At 39.9% G+C, this 18,893-nt stretch overlaps 2 protein-coding genes across 4 annotated transcripts in view; one reads left to right on the top strand and one right to left on the bottom strand.

Annotated features, from left to right (window-relative positions):
- The window catches only part of LOC115752589 (disease resistance protein RPV1-like), a 90,212-nt gene that overhangs the window by 26,549 nt on the left and 44,770 nt on the right, over positions 1-18,893 (bottom strand). The gene's annotated exons all lie outside the window — the stretch shown is intronic.
- On the top strand, positions 761-18,756 carry LOC115741024 (senescence-associated carboxylesterase 101-like). Of its 3 annotated transcripts, XM_048277431.1 has the most exons (7): positions 795-873; positions 1,034-1,358; positions 1,761-2,275; positions 2,433-2,751; positions 3,175-3,759; positions 5,679-6,586; positions 18,668-18,756. In XM_048277431.1, exons 1-6 carry the CDS (start codon positions 863-865, stop codon positions 6,549-6,551), a joined length of 2,628 nt encoding a protein of 875 aa, XP_048133388.1. In that variant the 5' UTR covers positions 795-862; the 3' UTR covers positions 6,552-6,586; positions 18,668-18,756. The 3 variants fall into 3 exon arrangements, with proteins under 3 accessions (XP_030530580.2, XP_048133389.1, XP_048133388.1); XM_030674720.2 differs by lacking the exon at positions 18,668-18,756 and having other exon boundaries at positions 761-873; positions 1,040-1,358; positions 5,679-6,639; XM_048277432.1 differs by lacking the exon at positions 18,668-18,756 and having other exon boundaries at positions 794-873; positions 5,682-6,639.

Genomic DNA, 18,893 nt, shown 5'->3' with positions numbered 1-18,893 from the left:
ATATTGCATATTACTAAATGCAACTACATTTCTTCAACTGGCGCAAATGTTCTTTGTACCATTAGTGTTACAATTTTTCAAAGGGTTAGTACGGTAAGAAATCCAAACTAGTACATTTGTGCAATATTTAACCCGCATTAAATCTCATATCACAAGAAAGGTTGAACTGATACACCCGTGCTACATTTACCTCAATCTAGTTTTTATGTTACAAAAAATCTCAAACCAATACACTCATGAAAAATGTACCCTATGTTATCTTCCTACCAATATCTCTCTAAATGGTTGACTTGGAAACACACGTGGCAAACAACTTGGATGATCGGCATGTGATGTAGATCGAAGGTAGAAATTGAACATAAATGAATCTCATGCACAACGTTATTTTGGGAAATTCAGATCCAAAGAAAATGAATTGAGACTGAGAAATCTGCTTATTTTGCTCTAAAAGCTCCCTCATGTTTTGAAAATCTCCTACTTTTGCCCTGATTTTACCCTAAAATTTTTTGTTGATTTGGGAAAGAGAGAAGGAGTAGATTCAATTTTACCCTGATTTTGAATCCACGTCATAGGTCGATTGCCCGAGTTTGACGGAAGCTACGGAGGCTAGATTTGTCAAGAGTGTACTTCTAGAAGTTCTTATTCTGACCATAACGAACGGTGGATTGTAAACATGCGGTCCCGGGACGTCGACCCTGGAAGTCTCCCATCAAATTTATTTTATCTCAAACAGACCAACTGGAATAAGAAATTTGCTAAGCAAACTGTCCCTCTTTTCTTCCTCGGAGTTCTATAAACCTGAAGAGGCCGCTATTCAGTCTTTAAGTTGCTGTGATTGTGCGAGTCCGACGACCTTCCCAGAATGGAACCGGCGTAAGATCCTCAGCATGTGTTAAGATTTTCTTTTCGATTTCTTTGTTTCTGTGACAGAACTACCTAACCCAAGATGTGCGAAGAAAGTGCACGCATTTTACGTTTGACTTTTTGCTGCTAGAACATCTTCCTGATTTTATCAGTCTGCTGGTTTCCTGAGTTGCAGATTCAGCAATGGATTGTATTTGGCAAACTTGACAATGACATCCAGTATTCTTATGGATTCATGGGATGTGATATCTAAATCTCAACCGGCTAATCATGTAGAACTAAACGAGGACCATCCAGATTACAAGATCATTGCCATTGTCAGGTCACCGATCCCTGCAAGTTATCCTAAAAGTAAAGGGCAGTTGGTTCCTATCCAGGAGAAATCTGAGTTTCCCTTGCTGTGCTCCGCTACTCCTCCGTCTCTTTTGATAAATGAAGATGCTTTGGATCAGTTTAACGCACTTCGTGAGGACTTCCGTCAACTACAAGAAAAGGTAGCCCTTTTATCCAATTGCTCGGGTTATCCATTACAGCTAGCTATTAGTTGCTTTGAGGTCTCGAAGTACGCATGCTAATAGTTGGCCCCTTATGATTTTTGACATGTTTCCTTCATGAACCTAATCAATGAGAAGCGACAGCATCGTTTTGCTAGAGAAGTATGACTTTCCCCTTTCTTTTTTTCAAAGCAGAAATCAGTGTCTTTGTTCTATTAATTATCAATCAATCAATTGAGGTCCACATCTTGGTTGTTCACCTTTGCCCCCTGGAGAATAAATTTCACTCGCTAAATGCGTGCATGCTCAACAGAGTGGAATGACTCTTGGACGCATAAAAGCAATGAAAATTTCATTTGCTCCTACAGACTTTGCATTGACGCTCTTTCTGCTTCAATGCAGATTAAACCTTCTTCCGTTCCAGAGGCGTCTACTTCTTCCACCAAAACGGAGAGAAAGGACCCTATCTGCTATATTATCACAGGGCATGGTCTGTATGGATCCGTTGCATCCCTTTTTACATTGTGGCTTCTGAACAAGCTCGATCCAACCGAATTCAATCTCCTTTGTATCACATTTGGATCACCCCTCCTAGGGGACACCGCTTTCCAACAAGCAGTATCGCGCCATCTGACATGGAATTCTTGCTTCTTGCATGTGGTTCACAAGGATGACAGTGTCCCTAGATTATACCTTGTTCCGCCCCCCGCTGACCAAAGTCTATACAAGCCATTTGGTACATTCCTTTTGTGCTCTGAATCAGGTGGGGCATGTTTCCAAGCACCGGAATCCATAATCGAGTTGCTCAAATACGGGAACCAAGAAGATGTTGCTGAAAATCAAGAGTCCACACCTATCGATTATAAGAACGTGATTGAACGTCTTGAGGAAATGCATTATGAGTCTAGCTTTCTCGGGTATGAAACAGACTCATATAAAGCTGGGATTACAGTGTTTCGGTAACAGAATTGCCTAAGTCCAAGATCTGCGAAGAAAGTGCATGCATTTTACATTGACTTTTTACCGTCAAAACATCTTGATTATTTCATTGTGTTGTTTTTTTCTGAGTTGCAGATTCGGCGATGAATTATATTTGGCAAACTTGGCTGTGTCATCCAATCTACTTAAAGATTTGTGGAATGCGACATCTAAACTTGAAGGCAATGGACCTGTAACCATCATTAATGACCATCCAGATTACAATATCATTGCCTTTGACAGCTCGCCGGTCGCTACAAGTAATCTTCAACAGGAAAGCTCCTTGGTTCCTGAATCGGAGATATCTGACTCTCAGTTCCAATGCTCCGATCCTCATCCATATTTTTGGATAAATAAAGATGCTTTTTCTCGGTTTGTTTCTCTTCGTGGCAAATTATCTGAACTACTAGAAGAGGTAGCCCTTCTATCCATTCCCTGCAGTTATCGATTTTTGCTAACAATGAGTTGCTGTGAGAGGTCTCAAAGTGCTTCTCAGATATAGGAATCATCTCTTAAGGATACTGCCACTGAAGCACCCGTGCTAATAAGTGTCCAGGTGATAGATCCAACGAGGTTAAACAGATTAGCGGGAGAAAGAATACATTAGATCAATTTTAGTCCAATATATAACTAAAGCTCTCAATGGAACGAGATGCAACTTCACATTGAGGTCCACAATTTGGTTATTCTCATTTGCCCCTTGAAGATTAATTTCACTAGCTAATTGCGTGCATGTTCATCAGAGCGGAATGATTATCTTGACATATCCAAGCATGGAAAACTTCACTTGCTCAGACAGACTTTGCATTGATGCTCATTCTGCTTGAATTGAATGCAGGTTATAACTTCTTCCGAGCCACAGGCCTCTAGTTCTTCAGCCAAAAAGCACAACAAAAAGAAACCTATCCCCTATATTATCACAGGACGTGGTCTGAATGGATCCGTTGCATCCCTTTTTACACAGTCGCTTCTGAGCATGCTTGATCCAACCAAGTTCAAACTCCTTTGCATCACTTTTGGTTCTCCCCCCCTTTGGGACACTACCTTCCATTGCGTCACTTTTGGTTCTCCCCCACTCTGGGACACTGCCTTCCAACCCGTATCGCGCCTGACATGGAATTCTTGCTTCTTGCATGTGCTTCATAAGGATGACTTGGTTGGTCGATTATTTGTTGTTCCTCAATACAAGCCGCACGGTACATTCCTTTTGTGTTCAGAATTGGGTGATGCATATTGCCAAGATCCCGAACCCGTAATCAAGAGGCTCAAATATGAGAAGCCGGAAGCTGTTGCTGAAAATCAAAGCTCCCGAGCTTTCGATTATAAGGCCGCTCTTGAATGTCTTGAGAAGAAACTTTTAGAGAGGGATTATGAAGCAGGGATTACTGGTCAAGTCACAGCAGTTGGCCTCTCGGAACGTCAGGTAGCTCATCTTCACTATGTTTTGTTCAGTTTGAGCCGTTGTTCTAGTTATGTTGTTTTATGCAGAGAAACTATGATTCCATTCTAATTTGGCACCGTACATAAATAATTAATATATCATTATAATGAAATAATAATTACTACGTTACTAATTTGAATTTCCCGATGCTAGTTATCCTGATTAATTCTATATACGTTGTTAAACTAATTTATATAAGTATGATTGAGTAAATTAATAATGTAACTATGAACTGCAATTGTCTGTGTTATATTAACTCATCTAATTGAATATAACATCATTTACATCTATAAGCACAAATATTATTGCTCAACTCTGTAGGGATGGTAAAAAAGTTAATAGTATTAATATGCTATAAATATAACAACATAATTGTTATTTTTTTGTGACATAATACATTAGTCATTACTACCTTAGAGTTGGTGAACTAACTTGTGATTTTATCCTAATTGTTGTACTTGTGTATTAAGTTATGGTAATGATATATCCACAATCAACATATCTTTTTTCACAAATTTTTCAAACTCTATATTCCTGTTGTACTCATTTGCTCTTAAAGCTCATCCACAATCTCCATAAAACTTGCGAAAAAGTATGGAAGAATTAACATCTACCAAATTAGGCAATAATTGAAGAAGCTCAACTTATCTTTTCTTGTTTCTGCTATTTCCTATGTTTCATGTTTCGCTTAGTAATTTTGTCATAGTCTTCAAGCAGAATTTATTTATTCAAAAAAGAAAGCTTCATTTTTTTCGTTTCATTTTAAATATAACATAAATTAATCAGAATAAAATATAAACTTCGACCGATATGTGTGTGTGTGTGTGTGTGTGTGTGTGTGTGTGTGTGTGTGTGTGTGTTATATGGTTTGTCGATAAGCTTATTCTTTATTGAAAATGAGTGAATGCATTTGTTAGTTGCAATCTATTCGCTTTATCACATAAGCTATAAGACATATGGCTTTAGTCTTATTTTTTTTTTCATTTTTTTCATCTTAATTTGATAAGACATGTCATGTTAACAGTTTAAGTTCTTATCTTTACTTAATGTTCCCATTAGGAACATAATTACTTAGTGAAACTTACTCACTTAATTATATAAGTTGTCCTCAAATTACAACTAATTTATTTGGTAATTAAATATGTTCTTCCGTATTTTGATTTTCCATTTTACTTTGCCCATATACATGCTGTTCATCTCTCAATAATAAATTTGACTGTACTACCTAAACATAAGTTAAACTTATCTATATTAAGCAAAAGATGTCGATGGTGTACCTCTAGTGCTAAAAGGGAAAAAAAAAAAAAGTAAGTAAACTTTAACTCAAATTTCTAGTAATCTACTCAATTTGATCTCTTATCATATTTCACTTTTTAATTCAATTTGATTGAATTGAAATTTTAGTACAAATGTATTTCAGAATAATAAGCTACATTATAAAATGATTTTTTAATACGATATATTCTTTATTTGTTTGTCCAATTTTGGGCACAGTAAAAGGTAAATGTTTTCCGACCAAAAAGACAAAGGCAAATGCTTTGGAGATGATAATACGGGTAATAGGTTATTGTTGAACGAGGGCACAAAACGACAAAACTAAACTAAACTCAAAAAAGAAAACAAACACTTAGAAAGAAATTTTTCTTTGGACTATGAAAAGGTCCAGAAATAAATCGAGGAAACCATGGATTCTATTTTCTTTTTTCTTTTTCTCATGTGTCGTTTTTCCTTCTTCGGTTACCTTTCCCCCTAACTTTTGGATTGACGAACTGTGGATGTAAATATGTATTGCCTTGCACCTTTGCTCAAGTGAAGAATTGCCGAGCATCAGAGCCCCTCTGTCACGAACCTTTTTCCCCCTTATAGACTTTTCACTGGTACAACTTTCATTGTCATGACAGCAGCAGGATGGGGGCATCTCTGGTCTCGTTAAAAACATTGTAGCCTACGAAAGACTCGTCAGAGAGCAACAGAGAGAGGAATTCAATCCTTCCCAGTTGGAGAAAGCGAGAGTGCTCATGGCAAAATTGGAGTGGTACATTAATAAATGCAGAAACGAGGGCCAGGGTCCCGGTTATTATGACAGCTTCAAGGATGAACCAGAACTGTACGGCCCTGAAGTTATTGATTTCCAGTCAGACCTGAATGCCTATTGGAAGAAGGTGGTCGAAGATGCGGACAAGAAGCCTCAACTACCGAATGCGCCACTGCGGAAACGGTGGCTTTTTGCTGGGACAAATTACCGGAGGATAGTCGAACCGCTCGACATAGCAGAGTATTACAGGAGCAGACGGAGGGATTACCTGACTCGTGAAAGATCCAATCACTACAAGAAGCTGGAAGTTTGGCTAGAAGATCACCAAAAGGGGACCAAAAAGGAGAAGGGCAGACCAGATGGTCCTTCTAAATCAAAAGTGGTGAATGTGACAGAGGATTCATGCTTTTGGGCACATGTGGAGGAAGCGATCCTGTCATGCAGTCGGCGGGGCAAAACCAGAGCGCCACCACCATCAGTTGATCCAGAAGGAAAGAAGCCATTCAACTTTGGGGAGCATGTCATGGATTTGATCGAGAGGAAGAAAGTTTCTTCCGACATATTCTTTGAGAAAAGCAGGTATATGCAGTGGTGGAGGGAGTATCGGGAGATGTTGAGCAAGAAAGTTGAGGAAGTTTCTCATTCTAACCACTCAGAAGGACTCGTCAATTACATGGAGGAACTTAGGTATAAATATTATGATCAAGGTCCGTCGACTTCTGGAGGTCCTCAGGGCTGACAAAGCTGGTTTCACGAGGAATGGCCGACATGAAGGTTATGCTGATAAGTTACAGTTGTCAATCCCATGTCTGTATGATTTAACCATTTTTGCCATGTTTGGCCATCGCTCATAGCCACTATGGCCCTCGTGACAAGCACCGAAATCGCCATTTCCCCATCCCATCAATATGGAATCAATCCGCTTCCGCCGCCGCTCGACCGAATTATAGGATATGACTCCGGTAGCTATAATTCGTGGGTGGGACATGTGGCTGCTGATCACGAACAAGCATTTCCTGTGTCGGTTGTATATTTATTGGCAACTAACCGATCATGTCGTCGCTGGTCTCTTGCGTTTGAATTTAGAAGCCTTTGATTTTTATTGAGTACCTTTTTGCGCCACTGTCCTGCTATATCACTGCTACAAATTAAATATCTTCTTGCCGATTGCCACATCTATATTTACAGGGATAAGCAGTTCCAATATCGGTTTCAGGTTCCTAACTTGCTCATCGGAATCAGTACTCCAATTTTTAAAACCTGAAACTTACCATGCATACTTTGAAATCTGGAATCTACCTTGTCACAATATATAGGGTCGGTTTTAGGGTTTACTTAGGTTTCATATATATTCTTAATTGAACGATTGCAATGAATCGTCTTCTAGTGACAATTATTTGCTGCAACAATTCATTGACCACATCTCATTTTTAGATACACGGAGTATATGAAATATTAACAAAGTAAAAATCTCGGTCGTGCATATCGACAGAAATGGAAGCTCGACTAGTGGTTCTATATTACACGCTCATCATCGGACTCCACGAAATACTGCACGATCGCGCGAAGACATAGAACGAGAAAAACACAAAAATTTGTTTCGGGCTCAAGGTGGACTTGGAACATAGAAGTTACCCATCGGAATCGATTCCCCAATTTTTGGAACTAAGAGCCTTCCCTTTGGTAACGTAATTTCATTTTTCTATTTCCAGAACAAATTTTCAGTCCAAAAATACATGTGGAAGAGAATTTTCTATGTGACATCCTGAATTCCGACCCACTTTCGAAGCTATGAATGAGTGAAATATCTCATATATGTATTTCAGCTAAATCTCACTCGGAATTGATCCCTCTCGAGCAGACTAACCAAATGGAAATGGCTAGCTAGGAAAATCAAGTACGTGGACCTAAGAACTTGATCCTAGATTGACTCTTTAGCCATGAAAATTGTCGAGGGAATATTACGGACCAATATAGGCCAATCCTAGAATGATTAAGGAACGATTTGGATAATACCCTATGCTTGGATCACGGGTGATTCCATTTGACCTCATATGGGTTTCGAACGTCCCTAAATTATTTTCTAACGATCGTGCCCATCGGGACTAGTGATTGACCCTCACAATTGAATGACAACCAAAGTCACCATGACTCGAGAAATTCTTAAACGTGACATTAATCACGATTCGATATGCGTAACTCTTAAAAGCCACCCGTTAGTTTGAGATACGCTGAAATTTCAATTGATCGAGATTGACCGCGAGTCAAGCTTCGAAATTTGATGTCGGACCTTTAATGGTTTCAATAATTAAATTTTGGACGTTTCCTCATCCAGTGTACAATTTCTTCGCGGTTCGCCCCAAAGGATTCATGAAAAATTAAATTTGGATTGGAAATGAGAAAAGACCCATTTACCCTTGGAGAATACCCAATTTTTCACTTTAGCTCAAGGGCATTTTGGTCAATACCCCTCTTGGCCGAAAATTTGACTAGTCTTGGATGGGGAGAAATTACCTTTTTGCCCTTCTTGACTTTGAAGACCCCAAAAATATCCTAACCCTTATTAATAAAATTTTTTGGCCTTCTTCTTCTTCATAAAATTGCAAGAGCACTCTCTCACTACTCTCTCTCTCTCTAGCCCTTGGCCGAACCACCATTGTTGTCTCTGTCTCTCTCACCAAAAATTTTTCAAGCTTCCCCGGTGTCGCCTTGAACCGCCGGACCTCAACCTTCCACCATGAACCGCCTTGAACCGCGGGAGTAGCTTGGGTTGAAGCCAATCAAGGGGAGTCACCGGGGCCGCTGGTTGGAATCAAAATTTTCTCTTGACTTGCTTGCCGGAAAATTTGCTAGAATTGTTGTAAGTTGGTTACTAACCTTAGATTAGGTATCTAGGTTGCTAATATACTTTAGATTAAGTGATTTTGATGAAGAAATTGTTGGATTTGTGCTTGGGCTGTGCTTTTGCCGAAAATTGGATGAAGGAGGAGAGAGAAAAATGTGTTCTTGCATGAATAGTGAAAATGCATGATTGGTTTTGGATGGCTAGGATTTAATCTAGCTTTATTTGCTTTAATCCAATGGCCTAAAATGAATCTTGTTTGGGAAGCTTGATCTGACGGCCGAGATTATTTCCTGCTTAGTGAAGATTAATCGAGTGGTGGAGAATAATCGTACGTGTAGATATTTTAATCGTACGGCCACGATTAATCGCCATGTTATTATAGTTTGATTGATTAGTACGTATTAATTGTACGTTAGTGGAATTTCGATCGGATGGTAATTATTAATTATCGTGTGGCGTAGATTAATTTTTGTAGTGACAAAAATTAATCGTGTGGCCGGAGTGGCCGACGGTTTGAGCGTGATTTAATCGGATGGTCCCGATTAATTGTTTGCTCAACGTGAGTGAATCACGTGGTTCCGATCGAGTATTTGCCAGGTACAATTTAATCGAGTAGTCTTGATTGGGCAATTGAGGAAAATTAGAAAGATCGTGTGGTCCCGATCTTTTGTTGGAGAATAATTGAGAAGCTCGTATGGTTTCGATCCGTCGTCGGAGAAAAGTGGTGAGACCGGGTGGTCTCGATGTGCTAATCAGGAAATTTAGCAAGATCACATGGCGAAGATTGATCGATCGGAAGGATTTAAGTGATTGTGTGGTATCGGATGAGCGATCGAGGAATGGTTGTTGTTATATGGTCTTAAGTGGAATAATTGAGAGGAAATGTGGAACTATACCCTGAAGCGTTGTGATGCGGGGTTTGTGCTAATAAGACCATGTTTAGCCTGAGGCGTTATGACGCGGGCTCCGTTATTATTATTTTACCTTGAGGCGTTAAACGTGGGGTTGCGCTTATTATTTTACCCTAATGCGTTAAATGCGGGGTTGCGCTTATTATTTTATCCTAATGTGTTAAATACGGGGATATTAACCCGATGCGTTATTACGCGGGTTACGATGACCTGATGCGTTATTACGCGGGTTACAATGACCCGATGCGTTATTACGCGGGTTTGTCCGATTATAATATAGCCCGATACGTTAAACGCGGGCTCTGGACCAACGTGGAATTTTTATATGATAGCCTGATGCGTTAAACGCAGGCTTTGGATCCACGTGGAATATTTATAATATAGTCCGATGCGTTAAACGCAGGTTTTGGACTAATGTGGAATTTTATATGACAGCTTGATGCGTTAAACGTGGGCTTTGGATCCACATGGAATATTTATATATTAGCCTGAGGCGTTATTACGCAGGTTACAGTGACCCGATGCATTATTACGCGAGTCCGTCCAGTTATAATATAGCCTAATGCGATAAACGCGGGCTCTGGAACACGTGGAATATTTTATTGATAGACTGAGACATAGAATGCCGATATGGGAGTAACGTAGAATATTTGTGAAGATGTGGGAATTTTCGGAGAAAGAATGGAATTTTTTGAAATTTATTTGTGAAATTTTTTACTGAAGAAGGATTAGTTAGAAATTGCTCACCTAGGACGTGTCTGGAGGCACTAGTGCCCTAACCTAGGATTAGAGACTTTCTTACTGAGATTTATTCTCACCCCGTTGTGGGATTATCATTTTCAGGACTCAAGTGATGGATCATGTGATTTGCCATGGAGTGACATTGGAAGCCACCTTTGAGAGGACTTAGATATTAAGCTCTATTCGGATGTAACCTTTTGTAGCCTTAAGAAATTGATAATTTTGTATTGTCTGCTTTGACTATACAACCAGTTTAGTGAATACTAAGAGAGGTATCATCCTTTGTCCTAAATCATCTCTGTTTATAATGAAAGGAGTTTTGTATTCGCTTCCACATGTGCATTTCTTTTACACTAAGCTCAAATTTTGATGACCGAGGGATCATGGGAGACTAAAGAAAGTCAAACGGCCTGGTGGGATGTTCGCGTGCCTGCTGGGTTCGGGGCGTGACATTCTACTTCTCTATTTCTATAATATAAATGAAAATAAAAAAAATCTTCTCATCGTTCACTCCCTCTCTCGTGTCCCTATCTCTCACGTGCACACACTCGGCCGGACTTCTCCATCTCTCTTCGCTCGAGTTCTGTTGCCGCAGGCAGCCTCACCACCACCGTCCAAGCTTTGTCGCCGCAACTGTAGCTCCGCCTCTAGTTGCAACCTAAGCTCTGTTCGGGAGACTCCTCTCTGATTTTTCTCAATGCTTGAAGGGGAAGGCACATCTTGCGCATCTGCTTGACAAGGATCGAATGAAGAGACTGATGAAAACTTCCCGTATTCAACTGACCCTTTTTTTGACCCAAAGCTCCCTTTTGCCTTAAAGTCGAACCTTCCTTCTTCCCCCCAAAGGTGAGTCCACCGTACCGGGTGCAGCATCCGATTGACTTATTGCAATTGACCCTCGGCCACCTACATCTTGTCTTCTCCTTTCTGCACACGAGCTACATGACGCTTCGCCTTCCAATTGCACTGGCCCCTTTTCGCAGATCCTCTGCTCGTCTGACTCCAAAATCATCTCACAGTCCCGGTCACTGAACAATACTGTATCGGAAGGGAAGTTGTTCTTCACAGACATTTGGACGGAATAGACGTTCTCCGGCGGTGGGTCCACCAAAATCGTCATAGCACAGCACTCACCATTTGAATGCCCAAAAAGTCCGACGGAGGGGCATGGAAAACATGACCGGAAAACCCCCCAAAAATTTATTCTATTATCAAACAAATTTCTATATACATTGTTAAACTAATTTATATAAGTATGATTGAGTAAATTAATAATGTAACTATGAACTGCAATTGTCTGTGTTATATTAACTCATCTAATTGAATATAACATCATTTACATCTATAAGCACAGGTATTATTGCTCAACTCTGTAGGGATGGCAAAAAAGTTAATAGTATTAATATGCTATAAATATAACAACATAATTGTTATTTTTTTGTGACATAATACATTAGTCATTACTACCTCAGAGTTGGTGAACTAACTTGTGATTTTATCCTAATTGTTGTACTATTGTGTATTAAGTTATGGTAATGATATATCCACAATCAACATATCTTCTTTCACAACTTTTTCAAACTCTATATTCCTGTTGTACTCATTTGCTCTTAAAGCTCATCCACAATCTCCCTAAAGATTGTGGAAAAGTATAGAAGAATTAACATCTACCAAATTAGGCAATAATTGAAGAAGCTCAACTTATCTTTTCTTGTTTCTGCTATTTCCTATGTTTCATGTTTCGCTTATTAATTTTGTCATGGTCTTCAAGCAGAATTTATTTAATCAAAACGGAAAGCTGCATTTTTTCGTTTCATTTTAAATATAACATAAATTAATCAGAATAAAATATAAACTTCGACTTATATATATGTGTGTGTGTGTGTGTGTGTGCACGCGCGCGCGATATGGTTTGTCAATAAGCTTATTCTTTATTGAAAATGAGTGAATGCATTTGTTAGTTGCAATCTATCCACTTTATCACATAAGCTATAAGACATATGGCTTTAGTCCTATTTTTTTTTTCATTTTTTTCATCTTAATTTGATAAGACATGTCATGTTAACAGTTTAAGCTTTTATCTTTAATTAATGTTCCCATTAGGAACATAATTATTTAGTGAAAATTACTCACTTAATTAAATAAGTTGTCCTCAAATTACAACTAATTTGTTTGGTAATTAAGTATGTTCTTCAGTATTTTGATTTTCCATTTTACTTTGCCCATATACATACTGTTCATCTCTCAATAATAAATTTGACTGTAATACCTAAACATAAGTTAAACTTATCTATATTAAGCAAAAGATGTCGACGGTGTACCTCTAATGCTAAAAGGGAAAAAAAGAAAGAAAGTAAACTTTAACTCAAATTTCTAGTAATCTACTCGATTTGATCTCTCATCATATTTCACTTTTTGATTCAATTTGATTGAATTGAGTACAAATGTATTTCAAAATAAGCTACATTATAAAATGATTTTTTAACAAGATATATTCTCTATATGTTTGTCCAATTTTGGGCCCAGTAAAAGGTAAATGTTTTCCGACCAAAAAGACAAAGGTAAATGTTTTGGAGATGACAATACGACAAAACAAAACTAAACTCAAAAAAGAAAACAAACACTTAGAAAAAAAAAAAAAAGGTAATTTTTCTTTGGACTATGGAAAGGTCCAGAAATAAATCGAGGAAACCATGGATTCTGGTTTCTTTTTTCTTTTTCTCATGTCTCGTTTTTCCTTCTTTGGTTACCTTATATGACCGCCTTGCACCTTTGCTCAGGTGAAGAATTGCTGAGCATCAGAGCCCCTCTGTCACGAGCGTTTTTCCCCCTTATGGACTTTGTTGGAAATACAAGATAAATTGAAGGGTGAATGAATGAAAAATTGATGCTCAAAGAATACTCTTGAGTTGGAAGTGGAAAGTGAAAAACACTAATCTCACATTAAAAAGAAAGAAGGCTTTAGAGTGCTTTATAGATAGTTACTGTCACAACTCCTCTAGTCCCACATTGTCTAGGAGGAGGTCTTGGGAAGCCTTTATAAGGCTTGGGTGCCCTTAGACTTGCAAGACGCGTTTTCCGGGCGTTGTATGGGCGACGCTCGGAGGAACAAAACCGTGAGGACTGTGTGTCCAAAGCGGACAATATCTTGTAGAGTGGCGCAGCGGAGGCGCGTAGGGCCCAAGGCCGTTACGGTTGGTATCAGAGCCGACCTTCGACCGCGTGTGGGGCCACGGCGGGCGCTCGCTGGTGCTCGCTGTGCCTTTGAGGGGGGGAGTTTGTCACAACTTCTCTAGTCCCACATTGCCTAGGAGGAGGTCTTGGGAAGCCTTTATAAGGCTTGGGTGCCCTTAGACTTGCAAGACGCGTTTTCCGGGCGTTGTATGGGCGACGCTCGGAGGAACAAAACCGTGAGGACTATGTGTCCAAAGCGGACAATATCTTGCAGAGTGGCGCGGCGGAAGCGCGTGGGGCCCAAGGCCGTTACGATTACCCTCCTTTGGAGTGGCAACTATCATAACACAAGCACTATGTCTCGCGCACGGGCGCAAGGAGTGCAAATCCCAGGCCTCAACGGAGGCTTGACGAGCTAAAACTTGGGCACGACCCGCGTATACGAATGCGGGACCGAAATGTGGGCCTCACGAAAAGCTCATTTTTGCCTTCCTTTTTTTTTTTTTTTCCATCTCAAACTTTTACAAGTATTTTTTTATAATAGCTGTTGAATCAATTGAGTAACGGCAGATTAAAGTTTTATTTGTAATAGCGACTGAATCAATTGAGTAATGGTAGTTTAATGGAATTGCTGTTACATAATTAATATTATAACAACATATTTAATCATCCATTATTTTTTGTTATTCTCGAAATGCCCCACTTACCCTATGAGTAATTAGCCTCCCGTTCTTTTTTCCGCACCACAAAAATCGTCTTCCTCTCTTTCTATTCTCTGCATTTGCATTGCTATTTGATAGTGTTTAATTCTAATTTGTTCAAGTTCACTGAAAGCTTTGAAGTCCTATGCTTGCTTCTTCGCTGCCAACCGTTGTATCCCGGGAGACAGACGTTCACGAAACCTCGAGCATGTACTAGAGGGGACGAATCTGTTTTAAAGAAACTATGTTAAACACAAGCCTTGGTATTTATTTGTATCGATTCCATTCCTTTTCGGTACTGTTATTGTAATTCCATCTCTATTAAGTTCTATTTTTGTACTGTTATAATTTCAATTTTAGTGCAATTATCAGTTTGTATACTGTCCGTAACATTTATATTAGAGCCATATTGAATTTGTTATAGACTTTTCAGTGGTACAACTTTCGTTGTCATGATAGCAGCAGGATGGGGGCATCTCTGCTCTGATTAAAACCATAGCAGCACACAAAAAAATCGTCATGGAGCAATAGGGAGAGGAACTCGATCCTGCCCAATTGGCGAAAGCAAAAGAGATCCTGGCAAAATTGGAGGTGTACATTTATCGGTGCAGAAACAAGGGCCAGGGTCCCGATTATTATGACAACTTCAAGGAGGAACCAGAATAGTACGACCCTCATGTTATTGAGTTCCAAAAAGAGCTGAAGGGCTATTGGAATACGGTGGTCAAACATGTGGAGAAGAAGCCTATGACATCCTGTATTCCGACTCACTTTCGGAGCTTTGAATAAATGAAATGTCTCATTGATATATTTCAGCTAAATCTTACTCAGAATTGATCCCTCTTGAGAAGATTAACCAAATGGGAATGGCTAGCTAAGAAAATCAAGTACGTGGACCTAAACATTTGATTCCGGACTAACTCTTTGGCTATGAAAATTGTTAAGGGAATATTTTTGACCATTATAAGTCGATCCTAGAACGATTAAAAAACGATTTGAGTGATACCCTATGCTTAGATCACGGGTGATTCCGTTTGATCTTGTATGGGTTCCGAACGTCACTAAATCATTTTTCAACGATTGTGTCCATCGGGACTAGTGATTGACCCTCGCAGTTACATGACAACCAAAGTCGCAATGGCTTGAGTAATTCTTAAACGTGGTATTAATCACGGGTCAATACGCATAACTCCTAAAAGCCGCCCGTTAGTTTGAGATATGATGAAATTTCAATTAATCGTAATTAATCGCAAATCGGACTTCGAAATTAGACGTTGGACCTTCAGGGATTCCAATAATTATATTTTGGACGTTACCTCATCCGGAGTACGATTACTTCGTGGTTCGCCCCAAATTATCAGAAAAGCGAAATTTAGGCTGGAAATGGGAAATGACCCATTTACCCTTGAAAAATTCCCATTCCTCCACTTTGGTCAAAGGGTATTTTGGTCATTTACCCCCCCCTCATGGTCGAAAATTTGACCAAGCCCACTGTGAAGCAAGTTACCAAAATACCTTTCTTGAGTTTCAAGAGCAAATGAGGCAAATTATTGGTGGGCCCCACAAGACTCTCTCTCTTCATTTGCAAGATCAATTATTCAACCCTAAATATCTACCCAAAAATATCATAACCTATTATCTTTATTATTTTTATCTTCATCTTCATAATTGCATCAATTTTCTCTCACTACTCTCTCTCTACCCTTGGCCGAACACCACTCTCACCGCTACCACCACCGCCAAAACCTCACCGAACCACTACCGGCCACGCCTTGAACCGCCAGCCATCCCCGAACACCGGCCGCCACCGTGAGCCACCCAAAGCCGCCGGACGCCGTGGGACCGAGCACCGGCCGAGAGAGCGCCGCCGGAGCCACCGCTTGGATCACAATTTTCTCAACATTTTCACCGTAGGTTTTGCTCCATTTTTAAGGTAAGCAAGTTTCTAAACCTAGATTATGTAGTTAGAATGCTAATGATTATAGATTTGAGTAGTTTTGGTGAAATTTTTGGTGGATTGATTCTTGAATGGTTCTTGGCCGAAATTGAGAGGAGAGAGAGAGAGAGAGAGATCATGTTGCTTGATGTGATGAATTCTCCATGATTAGAATCGGATGGCCAAGATTGAAAGTAACTTTATCAAGATTAATTGTGTGGCTAATATTGAATCTTGCTTTATGAAGATTGATCGTGTGGCTACGATTAATTGCTACTTTATGATGCTTTGATGATGTGATTTAGAATAAATCTTGCCTTAGAATGATTGAATCGTATGGTTTAGATTAATTGTTACTTTATGACATTTAAATCGTATGGTCCCGATTAATTGCTACGTTAGTATAGTTTAATCGTGTGGTACTTATTAATTGTTGCATTAGTATAAATTAATTGTGTGGTTTCGATTAGCCGATAGCTTTAACGTGATTTAATCGGGTGGTCTTGATTAATTAATTATTCAATGTGAGTGAATCGCATAATCCCGATCGAATATTACTTCAGCATAATTAGATCGAGTGGTCTCGATTGAGTAGTTGAAAAAATTAGAAAGATCGTGTGGTCCCGATCTTTTATTTGAGAAAATTAGTGAGATCTTGTGGTCTCGATCTGCTAGTCGGGAAGTTTAGCAAGATCTTGTGGTTTATATCGATTGATCATGAGGTTTTATGTGACCGTGTGGTATCGATGGGTTGTCGAGTAATTATTTTTGATAAATGGTCTTTATGAGGAAAAAAATTGAGCGTGAGTGTGAAAATGTTACCCTAAAAGCGTTATTACGCGGGTCTTGACTATAAAATGGCCCGAGGCGTTATTACGCGAGTCTGTTCACATATATTACAGCCTGATGTGTTAAACGCGGGCTTTCGAGTAACGTGACCTTATTAAAGGCGTAGTGAGTTCGAAGAAAGAATGACTTTTATTTCTTGAAATTATTTTGCATGTTCTATTGGTTAAGTGAGAATTTGTTGAGAACTGCTCACCTAAGATGTGTCCGAAGACACTAACGCCCTAACCTAGGATTATGGACTTTCTTGCTGAGGTTTATTCTTACTCCGTTGTGGGTTACCTTTTTTCGGACCCTCCACCTCGATAATGAACGAGCCACCACAGAGATTTGGAATTCCCTAAGACATGGAGATTGTAATTACGGAGTATCCTATGGGGGAAGACGAGGTGTATCATAGGCATACCACGACTATTTGGGTAGACGTAAGAGAGTCTTTTTGGAAGCCCCATACCTATTTGGCGTGGACGTACCGTCATGAGAATATGTTAGTAGGACCGCTGAAGGGTTTTGATATCCCCTATGACGGAGTTGGGGAATGGGACCCCACTCAAGTTGCCCCTCCCGACGGCGTGGTGACGAACCCCGATGTTGGTCCCGAAGACTCGAAGTCCGACTCGAAGAATTTGGTGCCAGAAGAGGACACGGAGATAGTAGAGCCATCGGACGTGGAGCTGCCATCCGAGAGCGATGAGGAGGAGGAGGAGCTAAAGAATTCGTCTGATGATAGTGAGGATGGGGCTAAGGTGGTTGGCCTCTTGACTTTTTGGTGAGTACTTTTAGAAGTGGAGTTAGGCTTCGACCACTTGATCCTTTTTGTTGTAGGTGGTCATAGGCTTGTACAGTGGCCTCTGAAGCTCGAGGTTTGGCTTTTGTAACAGACTTGTGTATATGTATATAAGTTTGTTTTTACCGTCCCAAAGCATCGTTTTATGATTTGTTTTGTATGGAGTTTTGTTTTCACTTCTGCATGCGCTTACCATTCATGTTTAGTTCGAATTTTATTGGCCGTTGGATCTTGGAAAACTGTACTTAAGTGTGGCCAGAGGGGATGTTGGCGTACTCATAGAGTTCGGGACGTGACAAAGCCTCAACTAAAACGGGCTTTTTGCTGGGACAAATTACCGGAGGATAGTCGAACCGCTAGACATAGCAGAGTATTACGGAAGCAGACAGAGGAGGGTATTACATCACTCGTGGAAGATCCAATCACCACGAGAAGCTGGTAATATGGCTGGAAGATCACCAAAAAGCGATCGAGGCAGAGAAGGGCAGACAGGATGGTCCTTCTAAATCAGACGTGGTGAATGTGGCAGAGGATTCATGCTTTTGGGCACGTGTGGAGGAAGCGATCCTGTCATGCAGTTCGACGGACAGAGCCAAAGCGCGATCATCGTCAGTCGATTCAGAATGAAAGAAGCCATTCAACTTTGAGGAGCATGTCATGGGTTTGATCGAGGGGAAGAAAGTTTCTTCCGACATATTCTTTGAGAAAAGCAGCTATATGCGGTGCTGGAGTAAGAAGAATCAAGAGATGATGAGCAAGAAAGTTGAGGAAGCTTCTCATTCTAACCACTCGGAAGGACTCGTCAATTACATGAAGGAACGCAGGTATAAAGATTATGGTCAAGGTCCGTCGACTTCCGGAGGTCCTCAGGGCTAACATGAGGAATGGTGTCTTGACCAATCCAAATGCTGAAGGTTATGCTGATAAGTAACAGTTGTCAGTCCCATGTCTGTATGATTAAGCATTTTTGCCATATTTGCATGCGAATAATTCGACATTTATCATTGCAAATTTGACAATCTGTGCGGTCAGAATTGTTCGATATCAATACGTAGATCTACTGTTATTTATCGGTGCAAACTCTAGAAGATACTCATTCCACATTATTAAAAAAATAAATAAAATTGGGGGTAAATTAGT

Source organism: Rhodamnia argentea, chromosome 4 (genome assembly GCF_020921035.1).
Source record: "Rhodamnia argentea isolate NSW1041297 chromosome 4, ASM2092103v1, whole genome shotgun sequence".
Classification (NCBI taxonomy): domain Eukaryota; kingdom Viridiplantae; phylum Streptophyta; class Magnoliopsida; order Myrtales; family Myrtaceae; genus Rhodamnia; species Rhodamnia argentea.
Note: the sequence above shows the minus strand (reverse complement) of the source record. Positions and strands in the feature narration are given on the sequence as shown.